The sequence below is a fragment of the Callithrix jacchus genome, chromosome 8 (assembly GCF_049354715.1).
Source record: "Callithrix jacchus isolate 240 chromosome 8, calJac240_pri, whole genome shotgun sequence".
NCBI classification, from domain to species: Eukaryota; Metazoa; Chordata; class Mammalia; order Primates; family Cebidae; genus Callithrix; species Callithrix jacchus.
This window is the reverse complement of record NC_133509.1, coordinates 57,719,628-57,734,902: the sequence shown is the minus strand read 5'-3', so window position 1 is coordinate 57,734,902 and position 15,275 is coordinate 57,719,628. Positions and strand designations below refer to the sequence as shown.

General features: G+C 53.6%; 2 protein-coding genes across 6 annotated transcripts in view; one reads left to right on the top strand and one right to left on the bottom strand.

Moving 5' to 3' along the window:
- The window catches only part of MYH6 (myosin heavy chain 6), a 25,445-nt gene extending 15,083 nt beyond the window's left edge, over positions 1–10,362 (top strand). Inside the window, exons 25-38 of the mRNA XM_035260138.3 lie at positions 1,982–2,371; positions 2,710–2,836; positions 2,920–3,038; positions 3,368–3,564; positions 4,084–4,267; positions 4,504–4,669; positions 4,774–4,898; positions 5,796–6,104; positions 6,296–6,499; positions 7,385–7,510; positions 7,708–7,983; positions 9,089–9,184; positions 9,797–9,931; positions 10,286–10,362. Coding sequence (XP_035116029.3) covers positions 1,982–2,371; positions 2,710–2,836; positions 2,920–3,038; positions 3,368–3,564; positions 4,084–4,267; positions 4,504–4,669; positions 4,774–4,898; positions 5,796–6,104; positions 6,296–6,499; positions 7,385–7,510; positions 7,708–7,983; positions 9,089–9,184; positions 9,797–9,931; positions 10,286–10,309 — 2,478 coding nt within the window. The 3' untranslated portion in view covers positions 10,310–10,362. The remainder of the gene's footprint in view (positions 1–1,981; positions 2,372–2,709; positions 2,837–2,919; positions 3,039–3,367; positions 3,565–4,083; positions 4,268–4,503; positions 4,670–4,773; positions 4,899–5,795; positions 6,105–6,295; positions 6,500–7,384; positions 7,511–7,707; positions 7,984–9,088; positions 9,185–9,796; positions 9,932–10,285) is intronic.
- CMTM5 (CKLF like MARVEL transmembrane domain containing 5) lies at positions 5,105–15,275 on the bottom strand. 5 transcript variants are annotated; one of them, XR_008474356.2, is made up of 9 exons: positions 14,944–15,275; positions 13,809–13,961; positions 13,165–13,257; positions 12,907–12,991; positions 12,222–12,494; positions 9,818–9,898; positions 6,132–6,530; positions 5,399–5,984; positions 5,105–5,279 (listed from the first exon to the last, which is right to left on the bottom strand). XR_008474356.2 is itself a non-coding variant. In XM_009005780.5 (5 exons), the coding sequence occupies exons 1-5, from the start codon at positions 15,088–15,090 to the stop codon at positions 12,805–12,807; spliced, it is 492 nt and encodes a 163-aa protein (XP_009004028.1). In that variant the 5' UTR covers positions 15,091–15,275; the 3' UTR covers positions 12,519–12,804. The 5 variants fall into 5 exon arrangements, 2 of the variants coding, with proteins under 2 accessions (XP_009004028.1, XP_009004029.1); XR_008474357.2 differs by having other exon boundaries at positions 6,132–6,340; XR_008474358.2 differs by lacking the exon at positions 13,165–13,257.

Genomic DNA, 15,275 nt, shown 5'->3' with positions numbered 1-15,275 from the left:
AGCTTTCCCCCGTAGAGCAAGAATACATTATGTGAGCAACACTATTTGAGAAGGGAGAGTCATACCTACTAAAGGGCTTCGCCTTCTGAGATCTGCTCTGCCTCATGGAGTTTCTGCTCTAATACAAGTGATAGGGCTCTATTCTCCTCTAACCCTTGCTCTAGTAGTTCTGCCCTCTGAATGGGGGCAGGGGGCAGAAAAAAACCTTCAAGGAGCACCTTCCTGTGAGCTGCTCTATTCATATTCTTCCTGGTACTAACCCCAGCCACTAATCCAGGCTGACTCCCCATAGGGCACTCATGATAGGAGCCAATTCCTGTAACATTGAGCAAATCGCTTACCCTCCCTGATCCTCAGATTCTCATCTCTCCTATAAAATGCGACTGACAATACCTATCACACAGGATCAGAGGAGATAATGTATTTGAAACCACTTTGTCAACTAGGAAACACTATGTAAGTGTCATTTTAATATAGCCCAGTTGAGAGAAGTCAACCAGCCACTAGCCTAAGGAGGTATTGTTGTGTCTTCTCCATAGCCTTCTCATTCCTCTCAGGTCAGGATTGAGTGAACAGCTATAGTCTCTCTTAGCTTTAATGAAACTCAGATGTCAATGTGCTTTTAGTATTGGGTTTGTCAGAAGACCTTTGGAAGTCCACAAGGCAAGGACTGCCATCCCCATTTTATAGCTACAGAAGCTACATGGCCAGTTCTGGATATAGTGACCCCAAGGGCAACAGGAACTCAGCTACTGGGGCAAGACCTTGTCCTCTCATTTTGGGGCAGACTGTGGTTGGTAGAAAGAGGTAGTCTCCCCTCTGCACTTGAGGCCCATGGCCCAGGCTGCAAGTAATGTATGAACACAATTCCACTCCTCTGGGGCTGCACAGGGACTGGCCTGACTTCAGTAACAATTTGCCTTCCTATCTTTTTGGATGCCCCTTCTGGATTTTAGATAGACCACTGGGCCATCCTCAGCCTCTTCTACCCGGGGTCTGGGAAACTTATTTGGCTTCTTGGACCCAGGATAACAGTCCCATAAATCTAATGAGGTATTGGCAAGAGGCTGTGGCTCCTCCTTCATGCCCAAAATCTTGTTCAGAAGTCCCACCTTCTCCATCCTAGGAGCAGAGGCATGGTGGTCCTCTCTTCTGCTCCTAGGACCCATCCATGAACAGTCCATTAAAGCTGTCCATAACCCCAGGAGAAGGGATCGCCACTGAACCCCCACTTTGTTCCTGACTAACCAGACAACAGATCAAAATGATAGATAGGATATTCTTACAATTTAGTCAAGACCAAGGCTAAGACCAGAAAAGTGAGGCAGGAGCATTTGAAGAGGATGAGATGATGTGAACAGGAGAGCATCCTGCTAGCACTTTCCTGGTCTGAAAGAGGGCAATCATGTTGAAACCCAGCCCTGGGAATAAACACAGGAAGCCCTGGAGAGTGAGGAATATGGCTAATTGGGACTGTGGTTAACTTGGAGAATTGCAAAGATATTTGATAGTTTCGAGGCATATTGTTGCAAATATTTGTAAAATACAAGTATTCACTTTCCTGTCTTATGGATGGAACATAGCCTAGTGAATCTGGAGACTCTGAAATTCTTGATCTAACAGGATCCCAGGATCTCCCTCAAAACAGATTCTCAGGATCCAGGGCTGTAGATGCTCAGACTGGGCCTGAGATGCCCTCAGGAAATGCCTTGAAGATTTGGCTTCAACCAAATTCATTGATGGCCTATGCATTATAGAATGTTTAGCACCATCCCTAGCCTCTACCCTCTAGATGCCAGTAGCAAGCCCCACCAAATCATGACAATCAGACATTGCCAACAATTCCCTGGGGCACAAAATTGCCCCTAGTTGAGAACCACTACTCAAGAGGTACCTGAGTGCCTGGTAGCCTTTTAGAGCCCAGGGGGATTCCAGCAGAGGGGTCCAGGCGGTGGGTCTGAGCCCTTTGTGTCTGGCCCAGGCACGAATTGAGGAGCTGGAGGAGGAGCTGGAGGCTGAGCGCACCGCCAGGGCCAAGGTGGAGAAGCTGCGCTCAGACCTGTCCCGGGAGCTGGAAGAGATCAGCGAGCGGCTGGAAGAGGCTGGCGGAGCCACATCAGTGCAGATTGAGATGAACAAGAAGCGTGAGGCTGAGTTCCAGAAGATGCGGCGGGACCTGGAGGAGGCCACGCTGCAGCATGAGGCCACTGCCGCGGCCCTGCGCAAGAAGCACGCAGACAGCGTGGCCGAGCTGAGCGAGCAGATTGACAACCTGCAGCGGGTGAAGCAGAAGCTGGAGAAGGAGAAGAGCGAGTTCAAGCTGGAGCTGGACGACGTCACCTCCAACATGGAGCATATAATCAAGGCCAAGGCAGGCTCTGCTCAGCCTCTCCTTGACCTCTCCCCTGCACAGCGGAGCCTCCCCCACACCTTCTGTCTCTGTCTGCCATCTCCTTTGTCATTTTCATTCCCCTTGTCACCCTTTGGTCTCTCTTCCTCTCTCCTCTGCCTCCTCGCTGGCTCTCCTCTACATCTTTATCTCCATCTTCCTCCCATCTTTAATTCAAGTCCCTCTTCAGACTGCACCATCCCACACCTTCCGTGTCCCCCTCCTGCCCTCTGGTGTTCCCCATCTCTGACCCTGTCTTCCTTCCTCTGCTCAACTCAGCCTCTCCCACACTCAACCTTCCTGTCCTTTGCTTCCTGAAGGCAAACCTGGAGAAAGTGTCTCGGACGCTGGAGGACCAGGCCAATGAGTACCGCGTGAAGCTAGAAGAGGCCCAACGCTCCCTCAACGACTTCACTACCCAGCGAGCCAAGCTGCAGACTGAGAATGGTGGGTGCCCCTAATCAGTCCTGCCTGCCTAGAGTAGGACATGACTTGTGGAATGGCCCACAAGCCCCTCATTTTACCTCCAGGAGAGTTGGCCCGGCAACTAGAAGAAAAGGAGGCACTAATCTCACAGCTGACCCGGGGGAAGCTCTCCTATACCCAGCAAATGGAGGACCTCAAAAGGCAGCTGGAGGAGGAGGGCAAGGTGAGGCCCAGGCAGGAGGGTGGGCGGGCTTGACGGCAGCCCTGGGGCATTCACCTCAATACCAAAAATGGAGCCTGGGGCTGGGGAGAGTCCTCTGCAAGGGAAAGGGCTTCCAGTCTAGCTTCTGTCCTGCAGCTAAGCATCATCTAATGCCTCTTTTCCTATTTATAAGAGGATGGGGGTGGGCAAACTGGGAAACTCCTCAGACAGTTTCCACATCAGCCCACATGCTGAATAAGGCTGGGCTTGGATGAAGTACTACAAGAGAAGGATCTGGAGAATGGGGCACAGGGAGTCCCTCCTACCTCCTGGTGCCCACCCCTCCCCAGGCGAAGAACGCCCTGGCCCATGCACTGCAGTCGGCCCGGCACGACTGCGACCTGCTGCGAGAGCAGTATGAGGAGGAGACCGAGGCCAAGGCCGAGCTGCAGCGTGTCCTGTCCAAGGCCAACTCGGAGGTGGCCCAGTGGAGGACCAAGTATGAGACGGACGCCATCCAGCGGACTGAGGAGCTCGAGGAGGCCAAGTGAGCTCCAGATGCCCCCTTAACCTGGCTCTGAGAGAGGAAGGAGCAAGAGGACCTGGGGTGGGGACAGGCAGAGTGATCATGGGAGGGAGCTGAGAGAGACAGGAGGAACTCAGAGAGCAACAGAGGTGCTTGGAAGAAAGCCTGGATCCTTTGCTCTGTGAACCTGGCTGGCCCTGACCCACTTCCTGTGACGGGCGAGCTTTTGGCCCGGGTTATACCTGATGCTCACGTATAAGACGAGCAAAAAGCTTGTTGGTCAGAGGAGCTACCGTCGATCAGCCTGTGTGGGGGGCGAGGGCAGGGGCCACTGATACCCAGATGCCACTGCAGGTAGGAAGGATGCCCGGGCAGCCCATGCTGGTGGACTCTGTTCCAGGTGCCAGCAGGCTCAGCTCCCTCTAGGCTGGACTTATGGTATCTTAAGGAGATACAGGGAGGGAGTGGGAGGAGGTCCACCCAAAGCTCCACTGTTGCCCAGTGGAATCACACACACACCCTCCACCCTCACCTGGGCAGGAAGAAGCTGGCCCAGCGGCTGCAGGACGCTGAGGAGGCCGTGGAGGCCATTAATGCCAAGTGCTCCTCGCTGGAGAAGACCAAGCACCGGCTACAGAATGAGATTGAGGACCTGATGGTGGACGTGGAGCGCTCCAATGCGGCTGCTGCAGCCCTGGACAAGAAGCAGAGGAACTTCGACAAGGTGGGCCATGGGTGGGGGCCACAGCCAGCCGACGGGTGGGCCGTGGGTAGTGTGAGGGCTTCAGGGCAAGGCCAGAGCTGTCCTCCTTGGAGGTGGGAGAGGAGGCCTGAGTCCAGACTGGGAGCAAGGGACAGACCTTGGATATGGGGCTGAGGCTAGGGGTTGGGGCGCTGGGAAGCAGGAGGGCCAGGGGGCTGAGGCTGGGGGGCTGAAGAGTGAGTCTCTTCCCCGGACAGATCCTGGCTGAGTGGAAGCAGAAGTATGAGGAGTCACAGTCGGAGCTGGAGTCGTCGCAGAAGGAGGCGCGCTCCCTCAGCACCGAGCTCTTCAAGCTCAAGAACGCCTACGAGGAGTCCCTGGAGCACCTGGAGACCTTCAAGCGGGAGAACAAGAACCTTCAGGGTGTGCTGGGGGCTCAAGAGGCCACAGATGGGCTGGTAGGAGGGAGGGCCATGCTGGGGCAGAGGGAACACAGGCTTTGAGCTTTCTGGCCCTCTGCTTCCCAGAGGAAATCTCGGACCTTACTGAGCAGCTGGGAGAAGGAGGAAAGAATGTGCATGAGCTGGAGAAGGTCCGCAAACAGCTGGAGGTGGAGAAGCTGGAGCTACAGTCAGCCCTGGAGGAGGCGGAGGTGAGGGCTGAGAGTTCCTGCATCCCATCCGCAGTCTGCCATTCCCTCCCACTTCTCCCTCAACTGGAGGTGACCCTGACCCCAAGGCAAAATCTGTTTGCTCCATATTCTCTGTTCAAAGTCATCTACCCACTATCTACCCAGGACTACATCCAAAGCTGAGGTCTGTCCAAAGGAAAATGTCAGTCTGATTAGAAGCCAAAAGGTTTTGTTTCCCACCAGGTTTTAAAAGTTGGAATCTGACCATGATAATAACCACTTAGACAATGGGTAGGAGTGTGGGCTCCAGAGTCACACAGGCCTGAGTTGGAACACAGCTTGAGGACTTCCATTGTGTCACTGGGCAAGATCTTTAATCTCTCTCTGCCTGCGTTTTCTCATCTGTAAAATGAAATTGTACATACCTTATACGATTTTACACTTGATTATTATAAAGATTAAATGAGGGAACACATTTAAGCACTTTATATTAGCTATTGTTACTATTCAATTTTAAGCACCTGGGAACAGCCCTGAGTTTTCTGAGCTTCTAACTTTTCTCAGGAAAGGGTGAGAGACCTGGAAAACAAAGTTAAAATTTTGAATTTGTGGTTATAAAAATTCCTCCTTTTTCTATAACACTTTAGACAGATCAGGAATTTATGCAGTGTTAGTGCTGGAGGGTCTGGCAATTGTGAGGTCCAAACCCTTTCCTTGACAGAGGAAGCCCAGGGAGTCCAGCACTTTCTCCCCAACAGCACTGTGGTGGGCATGGGGTGCAGATCCCACCTCCCCGTCTCCTCTCAGCTCTTCTTCTCTGGGCCATAGTCCTGGCTGACACCCTGTATCTTCTCATCCTCCCTTCCCACCCTGTCCTGTGCCCTGTCTGCCCACATCCCCTCCCCCACCCCTTCCCAGGCCTCCCTGGAGCACGAGGAGGGCAAGATCCTCCGGGCCCAGCTGGAGTTCAACCAGATCAAGGCAGAGATCGAGCGGAAGCTGGCAGAGAAGGACGAGGAGATGGAACAAGCCAAGCGCAACCACCAGCGGGTGGTGGACTCTCTGCAGACCTCCCTGGACGCAGAGACACGCAGCCGCAACGAGGCCCTGCGGGTGAAGAAGAAGATGGAAGGAGACCTCAACGAGATGGAGATCCAGCTCAGCCACACCAACCGCATGGCTGCTGAGGCCCAGAAGCAAGTCAAGAGCCTCCAGAGCTTGCTGAAGGTACACGGGGGCAGGAGGTCCCCTCACCCAGAGAGGACTGGCCTCTACATGGCCTGGAGAAGGGGTAATATCTGGACACAGGCACCCGATTCCTCCTGCCCCTGGGTCACTGCAGGGACCTCCAACAGGTGCCCTCAGTGAAGGGCACCGAGACCGGCTCTTCCACTCATGCCCACTGTCCTGATCCACAGGACACCCAGATCCAGCTGGATGATGCGGTCCACGCCAACGACGACCTGAAAGAGAACATCGCCATCGTGGAGCGGCGTAACAACCTGCTGCAGGCTGAGCTGGAGGAGCTGCGTGCAGTGGTGGAGCAGACCGAGCGGTCTCGGAAGCTGGCTGAGCAGGAGCTGATTGAGACCAGTGAGCGGGTGCAGCTGCTGCATTCCCAGGTGAGGGGGTCAGGAGCCACCTTGTGGAAACCTGCGGAGTGCAGAGCCCAGGACATTTAGAGAAGCCAGATGTTCTAGTGAGCTTTCTCCCCAGCATCTAGCCAGGATCACAAATCATTTCCTCTCTTAGGCCAACTCTCATCCATGGTGGCTGCAGAACCATTATCTTGAAAAGGGGTTCTCTACTTAGAAGCTAAGTGTCATGATTAATTGCTGATGCCTGCCAAAGCCAAAAATCTAAGAGTACTGGAATGTATCCTGTTAGCTGATATTCTTGATCTAAAAGACGGCCTCCAGCTTGCTCTGTAAAGATGAGAGTTTGGGAGTTTAAATAGGCATAACTGCATCTCTTGCAAAACAAACTGGATAGAACACTATTTTTCTGCAATCCCACCCACACTGTTTTCAGTTATACTCTGCAGTGAGACTTTGCGCCTGCCTTTTGCAGTGCCCTGTGGAGTTTTTTTCTTTAATCTAGTATGTGTGGCAATGATATCATCTGCTGATGTCATCCCCTCTTCCTTACCCCACTACACTCTGGCTATAGCTATAAACATCTTGGAATATTGTCCTGGTAAAATGTTGTTTCCATTTTCCTTGGAGTATTGTCATGCTCCTACATAAACATTTTCTTAAAGAGCTCTGGAGTAATACTGCAGACATTTTACTATTTGAAATAGTTTTTCAGAGTTTAGTAATCTTGGATATAATGTCTAGAATGTAACCATTTTCATAGGAAAAAGGAAAGCAGGTACAAAACAAGGAATATTCTAAAAGTGGGCTTTTTTTTAAAACGACCACCTTTAATTCTCTCTGAAGAAAGGGTATGAAATCAGGTAACAAAATACAGTATATATTTCATCATTTTTCTCTCTCCATGTCTAGAACACCAGCCTCATCAACCAGAAGAAGAAGATGGAGTCGGATCTGACCCAGCTCCAGTCGGAGGTGGAAGAGGCGGTGCAGGAGTGCAGGAACGCAGAGGAGAAGGCCAAGAAGGCCATCACGGATGTGAGTGATAGCCCACCTTCCGCCTCCCCTAAAGACGCAAACAAAGCCCTGGGTACAGGCCAGGCCACTGTGCTGTAACGCCAGGTCAACTCTGAGGTTCTGTGGGTTTGAGGGCCTGATGGGAGAGAGGAGATCCTTGGCGGGAAGAGGCCCTGGCCCTGGGCCCATGTTCCTTGCCACGTCTCTCCTGCACACAGGCCGCCATGATGGCGGAGGAACTGAAGAAGGAGCAGGATACCAGCGCCCACCTGGAGCGCATGAAGAAGAACATGGAGCAGACCATTAAGGACCTGCAGCACCGGCTGGACGAGGCCGAGCAGATCGCGCTCAAGGGCGGCAAGAAGCAGCTGCAGAAGCTGGAGGCACGGGTGCGGGAGCTGGAGAATGAGCTGGAGGCCGAGCAGAAGCGCAACGCGGAGTCGGTGAAGGGCATGAGGAAGAGCGAGCGGCGCATCAAGGAGCTCACCTACCAGGTGCGGCGGCGCTAGAGGCCAAGAGTAGATGTGGAAGTGGCTTCTCTGGCCCCACTGCCTGGCCCACATAGGGATCCTGTCACCTCCCCCTTAAGACGCTGTGGGTAGATTTAACCTTCTTTCCACGCTCTGCAGTCAGTTTGGTTTGAGTTTATGAGTTTTTCCAGAAAATGAAGAATCTATTTCTACTTCCTGAAAACTCTTCTAATAGCTTTTCCCTGGGTTTTTAAAAAAATAACTTTAAGTGCTACCATGAAGAGTCCGAAGAATCTTTCCACCTTGGACTATGGGGATAAGAATCAGGCAAGGGAAAAATATTTGGTAATCTTCCATGGAACTTCTAGCACCCAAAGAGAAGGCCACAGAGAAAGAGGACCCCAGAATGTTCTAAGACCTCCATCTGCATAGCTCAGAACTGTGCCTGTGGCCTGTTATTTTCAGCGTCCCTGGGAAGAAAAGGCTGAGGAAATGAGGGTGTCACTCCATTTAATAGATGGATGCCAGAGGCACAAGAAAGATTACAGATACAGAACCACAGGGTGATTTGTGGGCAGAAGTAGAAATGGCATCCTGGCACATACAATGATAAACAGATAGGAAGGGTGGCGTGACGTTGGAGCCAGTGATCCTGAGGCCTGAATTCTGGTCCAATACAATATATTAGAATGTAGAATAATCTGGGTTATGATAATACCCCCTTCTTTCTGCATTCTTCATTATTCCTCCTCTGGTCAAGAACTGCTGGCCAAGAGCACCTGTGTAGGTCCAAGTTGGAGCTTTATCCACCAGATTGGAGCTGGAACAGACCTGGTCCCTTTCTATTACCACATTAAGGAATTCCATTAGGGTCTGAGCCTCTCCTCCAACTTCTAGCTTTAAGACTGCAGCCTTCATTGCTTTGTGAATCCCTGACTGACAACCTTGCATCACCCCTTTGGCCTACAATAGAGTGGGAGAGTCTTCCCCCCCATCTCTTTGACCTGGACCATTGTAGGGAGGGGCAGTAAAGGCAAAAGAAGAGTAAAATGATGGAGGAGGGAAAGGTGATTGCATTTGCTCCTCCTCCAAATTAGCTTCTCCCACCCTTCCACCCTCCCACCCCCAGACAGAGGAAGACAAAAAGAATCTGCTGCGTCTGCAGGACCTGGTGGACAAGTTGCAACTGAAGGTCAAGGCCTACAAGCGCCAGGCCGAGGAGGCGGTGAGTTCAAGGTTTTCTTTCCTTTCTCATCAACACACCTATTGTGTGTGAGAACCAATGAGCATCTCCCACAGAGGTGCCTAGACAAAGAGTTTGCTATAAACTTTAACTCTCAAACATTAATTTTACACATCTGGTATGTTCAGAGCTGTGTCAGGTGTTCTGAGTTAACAAAGGCACCACCTACAAGCTTCAGACACCGTAATCCAACAGAAGGCAGTGTAGATGCTAGCGCAGGACAGGAGCAGTCAAAGCTGAAGGCAGGAAGTTGACCATGGAATTAGGCCTGGAAGGGGACCCAGCTAGGCATAGGGCAATGGGGAAGATGTCTGGGTGGATGTGAGCTGCTGATGAGCATGTCTGCTCAGAAACCCAGGGGCCAGGACAGGTGCAGCAAAACTGTATTTGTCTTGGGCAGTGGATGGCTGTGAAGGACTCCAAATGCTGGACACGTTTGAGGAGGGTACAAGGCGGGTGCAAGATACCCTTGGAAAGGGAATATGCCCGAGGCATGAGTGTCTCAGGGACAGGGAGCTGGAACCTCAGGCTGAGAGGTTGAGAATCCCGAAGCCCATCTCAGCTCATTCACCCATCCCCATTGTCCCACCGCAGGAGGAGCAGGCCAACACCAACCTGTCCAAGTTCCGAAAGGTGCAGCACGAGCTGGATGAGGCGGAGGAGCGGGCAGACATCGCTGAGTCCCAGGTCAACAAGCTGCGAGCCAAGAGCCGAGACATCGGTGCCAAGGTGGGTCCTTCCCCTGGGTTTCACTGTCACTTCCACATTAGCATGTCCCCTGACATGGGTGCCCCTCAGAGTGGGCACTGCTTGCCCTATACTTAGGCAGTCCCACAGCTCCCATAACCTGAGAATCCACTCTCCTGCTCCAAACAGCCCCCCACTGACTGGAACTTCTACAGAGAGCCCCAGTTCTATCCCCCTAAATCACAAGTGCATCTAACGTAGGACACCAGGATCCCTGGGGCCCTGCCTCTCCCTCCAAGGGCATCTCCCTTAGGCCTCTAAAAGCCCCAGGAATTTGTCCCCACACCCTTTTCCCTCCTGCCAGCTACCCCCTCACACCTCCTATTCTTTTTGCAGCAAAAAATGCACGATGAGGAGTGATGCTGCCTTGGGAACCTCACTCTTGCCAACCTCTAATAAATGTGAGTGCCAAACTCTGCCTGAGCCAGTGTGTCCTTCCTGCCAACTGTCCATCCTGGAGGAGGGAGGCCCCCAGCCCCTGTATCAGAGCTGCAGGAGCCAAGGCATCCCATATTCACAAGGAAGGAGACCGAAGTGCAGAGGAGTGAGGTGCCCTGCCTGAGGTGGACAGCTGTGAGTCCCAGTTCTGCTCAGTCAACCACAAAAGGGTGGAGAGGGAGAAATTTCAAAAGTGGGGAAGACAATGGCATCAAAATGGTGAGCCAGTCCTAGATGGGAGGAGGTAGCATTTTGGTCCTGAAGCTGAAGAGCCACTCTCCACCTACCCCACCCCTGAGGCAGCAACAGTTAAAGATGTCCTAGGACACCCATTCTTTCTGAAATGAATTTTCCACCAATGCCAGAAAAGGCTCAGAGCTGGCTGAGAATTGAGGTATGGGAAAGGAGATGGGAGAGATTCCATTCTAGTCAGCCCCTAGGAAGGTAATCTCCAGGGAGTCCCCAGGGGTCTCCCCCGCCTCTTGTGGTTCAGCACCTCACCATGAGGGCATCTTAGACTCTGGGACCAACCAACACTGAGCCAAAACCAATATGACATGAGGACCAAACCCGGGCATTGCTCATTCATGTTGGCTCTCATACAGACTCAAACAGCACAGGTACCGGTACAGGGAAATACTGCGGTCACATTTCTGCTCTCTCTCAGCTCTTACTGGAGACAGTCTGGCCTAGGTCACACAGCTGCATGTGGGACAGGGCCAGTCCTGACCCAAATCCCAACTCCCCACTGGGCTTTGCAGCCAGGCTGTGCTGACCACCTCCTTAACCTTCACCTGGAACCCCATCTCCCTGACTCCCTGAGTGGGACCTCTTCTATCCCTCCTCTGAGATTTTGAGAATGGACTATGCGTAAAGCCCTGAGAACTGTGAGCAGTGACCAGAGAAACACAAAATCCTGTTGGTTCTAGCCCAGGAGTGACTACCAGCCTTGATGGAGAGCCAGGACAGAAGGATAGGAGAACAGGAAGCAGGAGGCAGGAAAAAGACCAAGAGAGAGGAGTGGTTGCCACCAAGGGAGCAGAGCAGTGTGACCAGACTTCAAGATTCAGGCCTCAGGCAGGACTTGGGAGCTGGGGCCTGCAGCTGGAAGGAGCGCTGCGGAAGGATTGTATTTCAGGGCAGGAACACACACGCATCAGTGAGAGGAGATAGCCCCTTAGCTGGGATGGAGCTGCTCAGCCAGGTCATGCTGGGCCCCTCAGGCTGGCAGGAACATCCCGGCTACACTGGTCTGTCTCCGCCCAGCAGGGCTGAATCACGGCTGTGGCAGTGTCTGCTCCAGACTCCCCTAAGCCTTCCCGTAGTGTTCACTGTGGGGATCCCTTGACCAGCTTGTCTCTTTCCCAACCTGTGAATGCTCAGGGACAGGCCCCCCGTCACCTCTGAGGCCCTGGCGCCCTGCACAGAGTCTGTGCATGGAAAATGCTCAGGAAATGTGTGCTGAGGAGCTGGCAAGCTGGGAAGGTGGACCCACAGTGAGTTGGTCATTCTTTTCTGAGCTACAAGGAGGCTCAGTACAGTATCTGGAACGCCCGCTAGGCACTAGGTATCAGAAGAGCTGTGTTCTAACCCTAGCTCTGTCACAAATGAGTTTACCTCCCCTAGCTGAGCCTGTTTTCTCTTACGTGAAATGAGGGCATTGGACCAGCTGATATCCACAGGCTCTCCCAACATTCACATTTTGGGAAATCTCTCCCTTCCCTGATGCCTCAAGCTGCCCTCTCCATGCATCCTCTGGACCAAGTCTTCCCCACACCACCAGGGGGAGCTCTGCACACACCCCAGGCAAGCGCCTCACCTCCAGCCCGCTAACCTGTGGGAACAGGTGTGGTGGTGGGTGTGTGCGCCATCAGGAAGGCTGTGCCTTCTCAGACACAGAACTCCAGATGCCCAGCCACCAGGCATACCACAAAATGGCCTTGTACACAGAAGTGTGGCGTAGAAGTTTTGTGTTGGAGGATGTCTTCAGCTTCTTCTGGGTAGCCCCCACATCCTCACTGCTCAGACCTGGTCCAAAAGAGGGGCCACAACCTGCTCCGGCAGCACTTCCATCAGTACTCCTTGGCATTCCTGACCTGCCTAATTTCTGGGGAAGAAAGAGACTCACCAGCAGGATTTGAATATTTTAATTTGGGAACGACTTAGGCACCCAGCTTCCTTCCCTCCCTCCTCCCTCTCTCCAGAAGTTTCCCTCCTCTGGCCAGAGCTTCATCAGGAGCCACATCCCAGAGCACCAGGCTCCATGGATAAGTCCCCAGTGGTGTCTCCGGCCAGACATCTCTGTAAGGCTGGGATGGGGTTTGGTGGGCTTGGGGGCCAGTGAATCCCAAGGAGACGTGTCTAGGCTCCATTGTCCCCTCTGGCTGGCTGGGCCTGGGAGCCAGGTAGCCCCAGAGTCACTGCCGGTCCCCTGTGAAGATGGAGCCAGGTAGGGACCCACATCAGGATGGGTAGCTAGGGTCGGGGAGGGCATCTCTTCTCAGAGAACAGGCACTCACCCTGGCTGGCCCCCGGTGCTATCTCAGTCCGGTAGATTTTGAAGGCATCATAGGCAAAGACGGAAACCAGGATGATGCCAAAAACCTGTGGAAGGAGCAGTGGGGATGGCAAAACAGGCCATCGGGCCACTGGGTTAAGGTATGGGGGGAGATACAAGTTGGAACCCCAGGCCCTGGCTGTGGCTTCTGACACAGAAAGTGTGCAAGCACTAGCCCGAGCTCCCGAGGGGCTGAGGAGTCCTGCAGGGCTAAACTCACAAAAGCAGCAATGGCAGCTCCATCCCGGGAGGTCACAGCTGCAAAGGAGACCACCAGGAAGATGATGATGGCACTGACACAGCGCAGGAAGTCCTGGGGGCCAGGGGTGCAGGGTTAACAGGATCTCAGAAGGCAGGGGGTGTTACCCTGAGCTTTTCCAGGCTGGCCAGCAGCCTGACCCTGAGGGTTTCTGAACCCCCTCCATGGGGTACTCCTCACACAATATGAAGGATGTTCAAGAGACAGAGTCTTCACACTATTCCCCAGGAAGTGGAAGCAGATGAACCCAGAGCAATCAGGGCCAGAAGCCAGGCACTGGGGCTGGAGCCCACCAGCCAGGGGGGTCAGGCCAGGCCAGGGCTGGGGCTGGACCTTTGCTGAGTGGAAGAGCAAATTTATGGAACATGGTCTTCCTGATTACCAGTGTGGCCCTGCAGCTATGAAATCGGTGTGGATCAAAGCACACCACACCTTTGAGTGCAGGACACAGCACGGGGCAAAGCCCAGCAGGGGTGTGGAGATGGAAAGAAGCTTGGGAGAGGAAGGAGGCTCTAATCCCTCCCCTAACTTAGAAAGGAAAGAAAAACACAGCATTTAGAAGAGAAGGAAGGGCCCCAAACTGGGCTGGGGTCAGGGTTCCTCACCAAACAGGGCCAGTTAAGCCGGTCGAAGCGCTGGTAGTACTGGGTGGTGTAGAGGAAGAGGAAGGCAAGTGTGATGAAGAACTCCAGCAGCGCTGCAGCCATGTAGGCAGAGATGGAGGCCGTGAAGCAGATGAAGATGATGAAGGTCAGGGCCTACAGGACCAAGCACGTGGAACTTACCAGGAAGGAGACATAGGCAGGGGCCAGGCCTTTGCTTTCCCCTCTGTGGGAGCTACCCTAGGCTGGCAGCCACCATCTGTCCTTGGAGGGAAGGAAGGACTCCAGTACATCTCCCTCTCCCCTGGTGTCAGGAGCCACCATGGCAGGGCATTTGCCCATCGAGGGCAGTCTCTGGCCTCCCACTCTGCTCACCCAGCAACCCCAGCAGTCTAGCCAAGCCACACGGCTCCCAGGAGCACTATCTCACAGTAATTCACCTGAATGGTGTCCCCCAGGAGCACAGGTACAGTGTGAATGCCAGTTCCTGGAGTTGTGCCCACAGGGGCCAAGAGGCGACCCCTGCCCCATCATGCTTTCCCCATTCCCAGATGCCTGAAAGCCCTCTGACAAGTATCAGAGCCTTCGATTCTATGCCAAGAGAGACGGTTTAGAAGGCAGATGCTGCCCAGTGGACTCTGGGGGTCCCTTGAGCTCTGGTGACATAGGGTGACATACATGCAGAGGCCTTAAGTTTACACTGCAGTCTTGCTAAGTAACCAGGGGAAGATACTTTCCTGAGAAGAGATGTTCCTGGACAGCAGGCCACAGATACAGTGCAGCTGCAGGAAGTCTGCCCTTTTTGATAGTTAGGCTTCTTGGACATGCTAAGAAGTGGCCATGTTAGAGGCTGGCATTGCCTCTGTCCCATCCCTATGTTTCATGCTCCCTCAATGTCCCAAAAAGCTGTCCTGTCTAACTGCAGTTTATCCTCCTGCAATGTAAATAAATAGCTCCGGGTGGAGAGGCAGCAAGAAGGCAGAGTAGGAGATGAAGAAGGGGCAACTGGGGGCAGGAGAGGTGTCCAGAGGACCCGGGGAGGGAGGCTGCTGAAGGACGAGCTGGGGACTGGCATAAGGCTGGCCAGGAGCTGGGGGTCGGGGATATGGAGGCACCAGGTTGGGGAAGTAGCTGTTACCAGCTCAGTTTCCAGCAGGATGCCTTTGAGGGAGATGAGGAAGTTCTTGTCCACCGCGAAGCCCTGGAGCTCTGCAGCTACCCCCTCCTCAGGGGGCCGGTCCCGGCGATCTCGAGCACTGAGCATCTCTGTGGGGCCCACCAACATGGCCCCCTCCTGCCACCAGCCCAGCAAGAGAAACAGATATCTGGCAGGATGGAGAAACAGACAGGAGCAAGAAGGCACTTCAAGAAACCTGCAAGTGAAGCAGGAGGCCTGCCCACAGGGCCCTGGGAGAGAAGGCGGCCACTGGGGGCCTTGCCCACATGGGCCCTCACGCAGCTGCCCAGACT

Coding starts and splice junctions, on each gene's coding strand:
- CMTM5 (XM_009005780.5), bottom strand. CDS start 15,090: ATGTTGGTGGGCCCCACAGAGATGCTCAGTGCTCGAGATCGCCGGGAC. Junction 13,962..14,943: donor TCCTGCTGGAAACTGAGCTG/GTAACAGCTACT, acceptor TTGGTCCTGTAG/GCCCTGACCTTCATCATCTT. Junction 13,258..13,808: donor GGCTTAACTGGCCCTGTTTG/GTGAGGAACCCT, acceptor CCTGGCCCCCAG/GACTTCCTGCGCTGTGTCAG.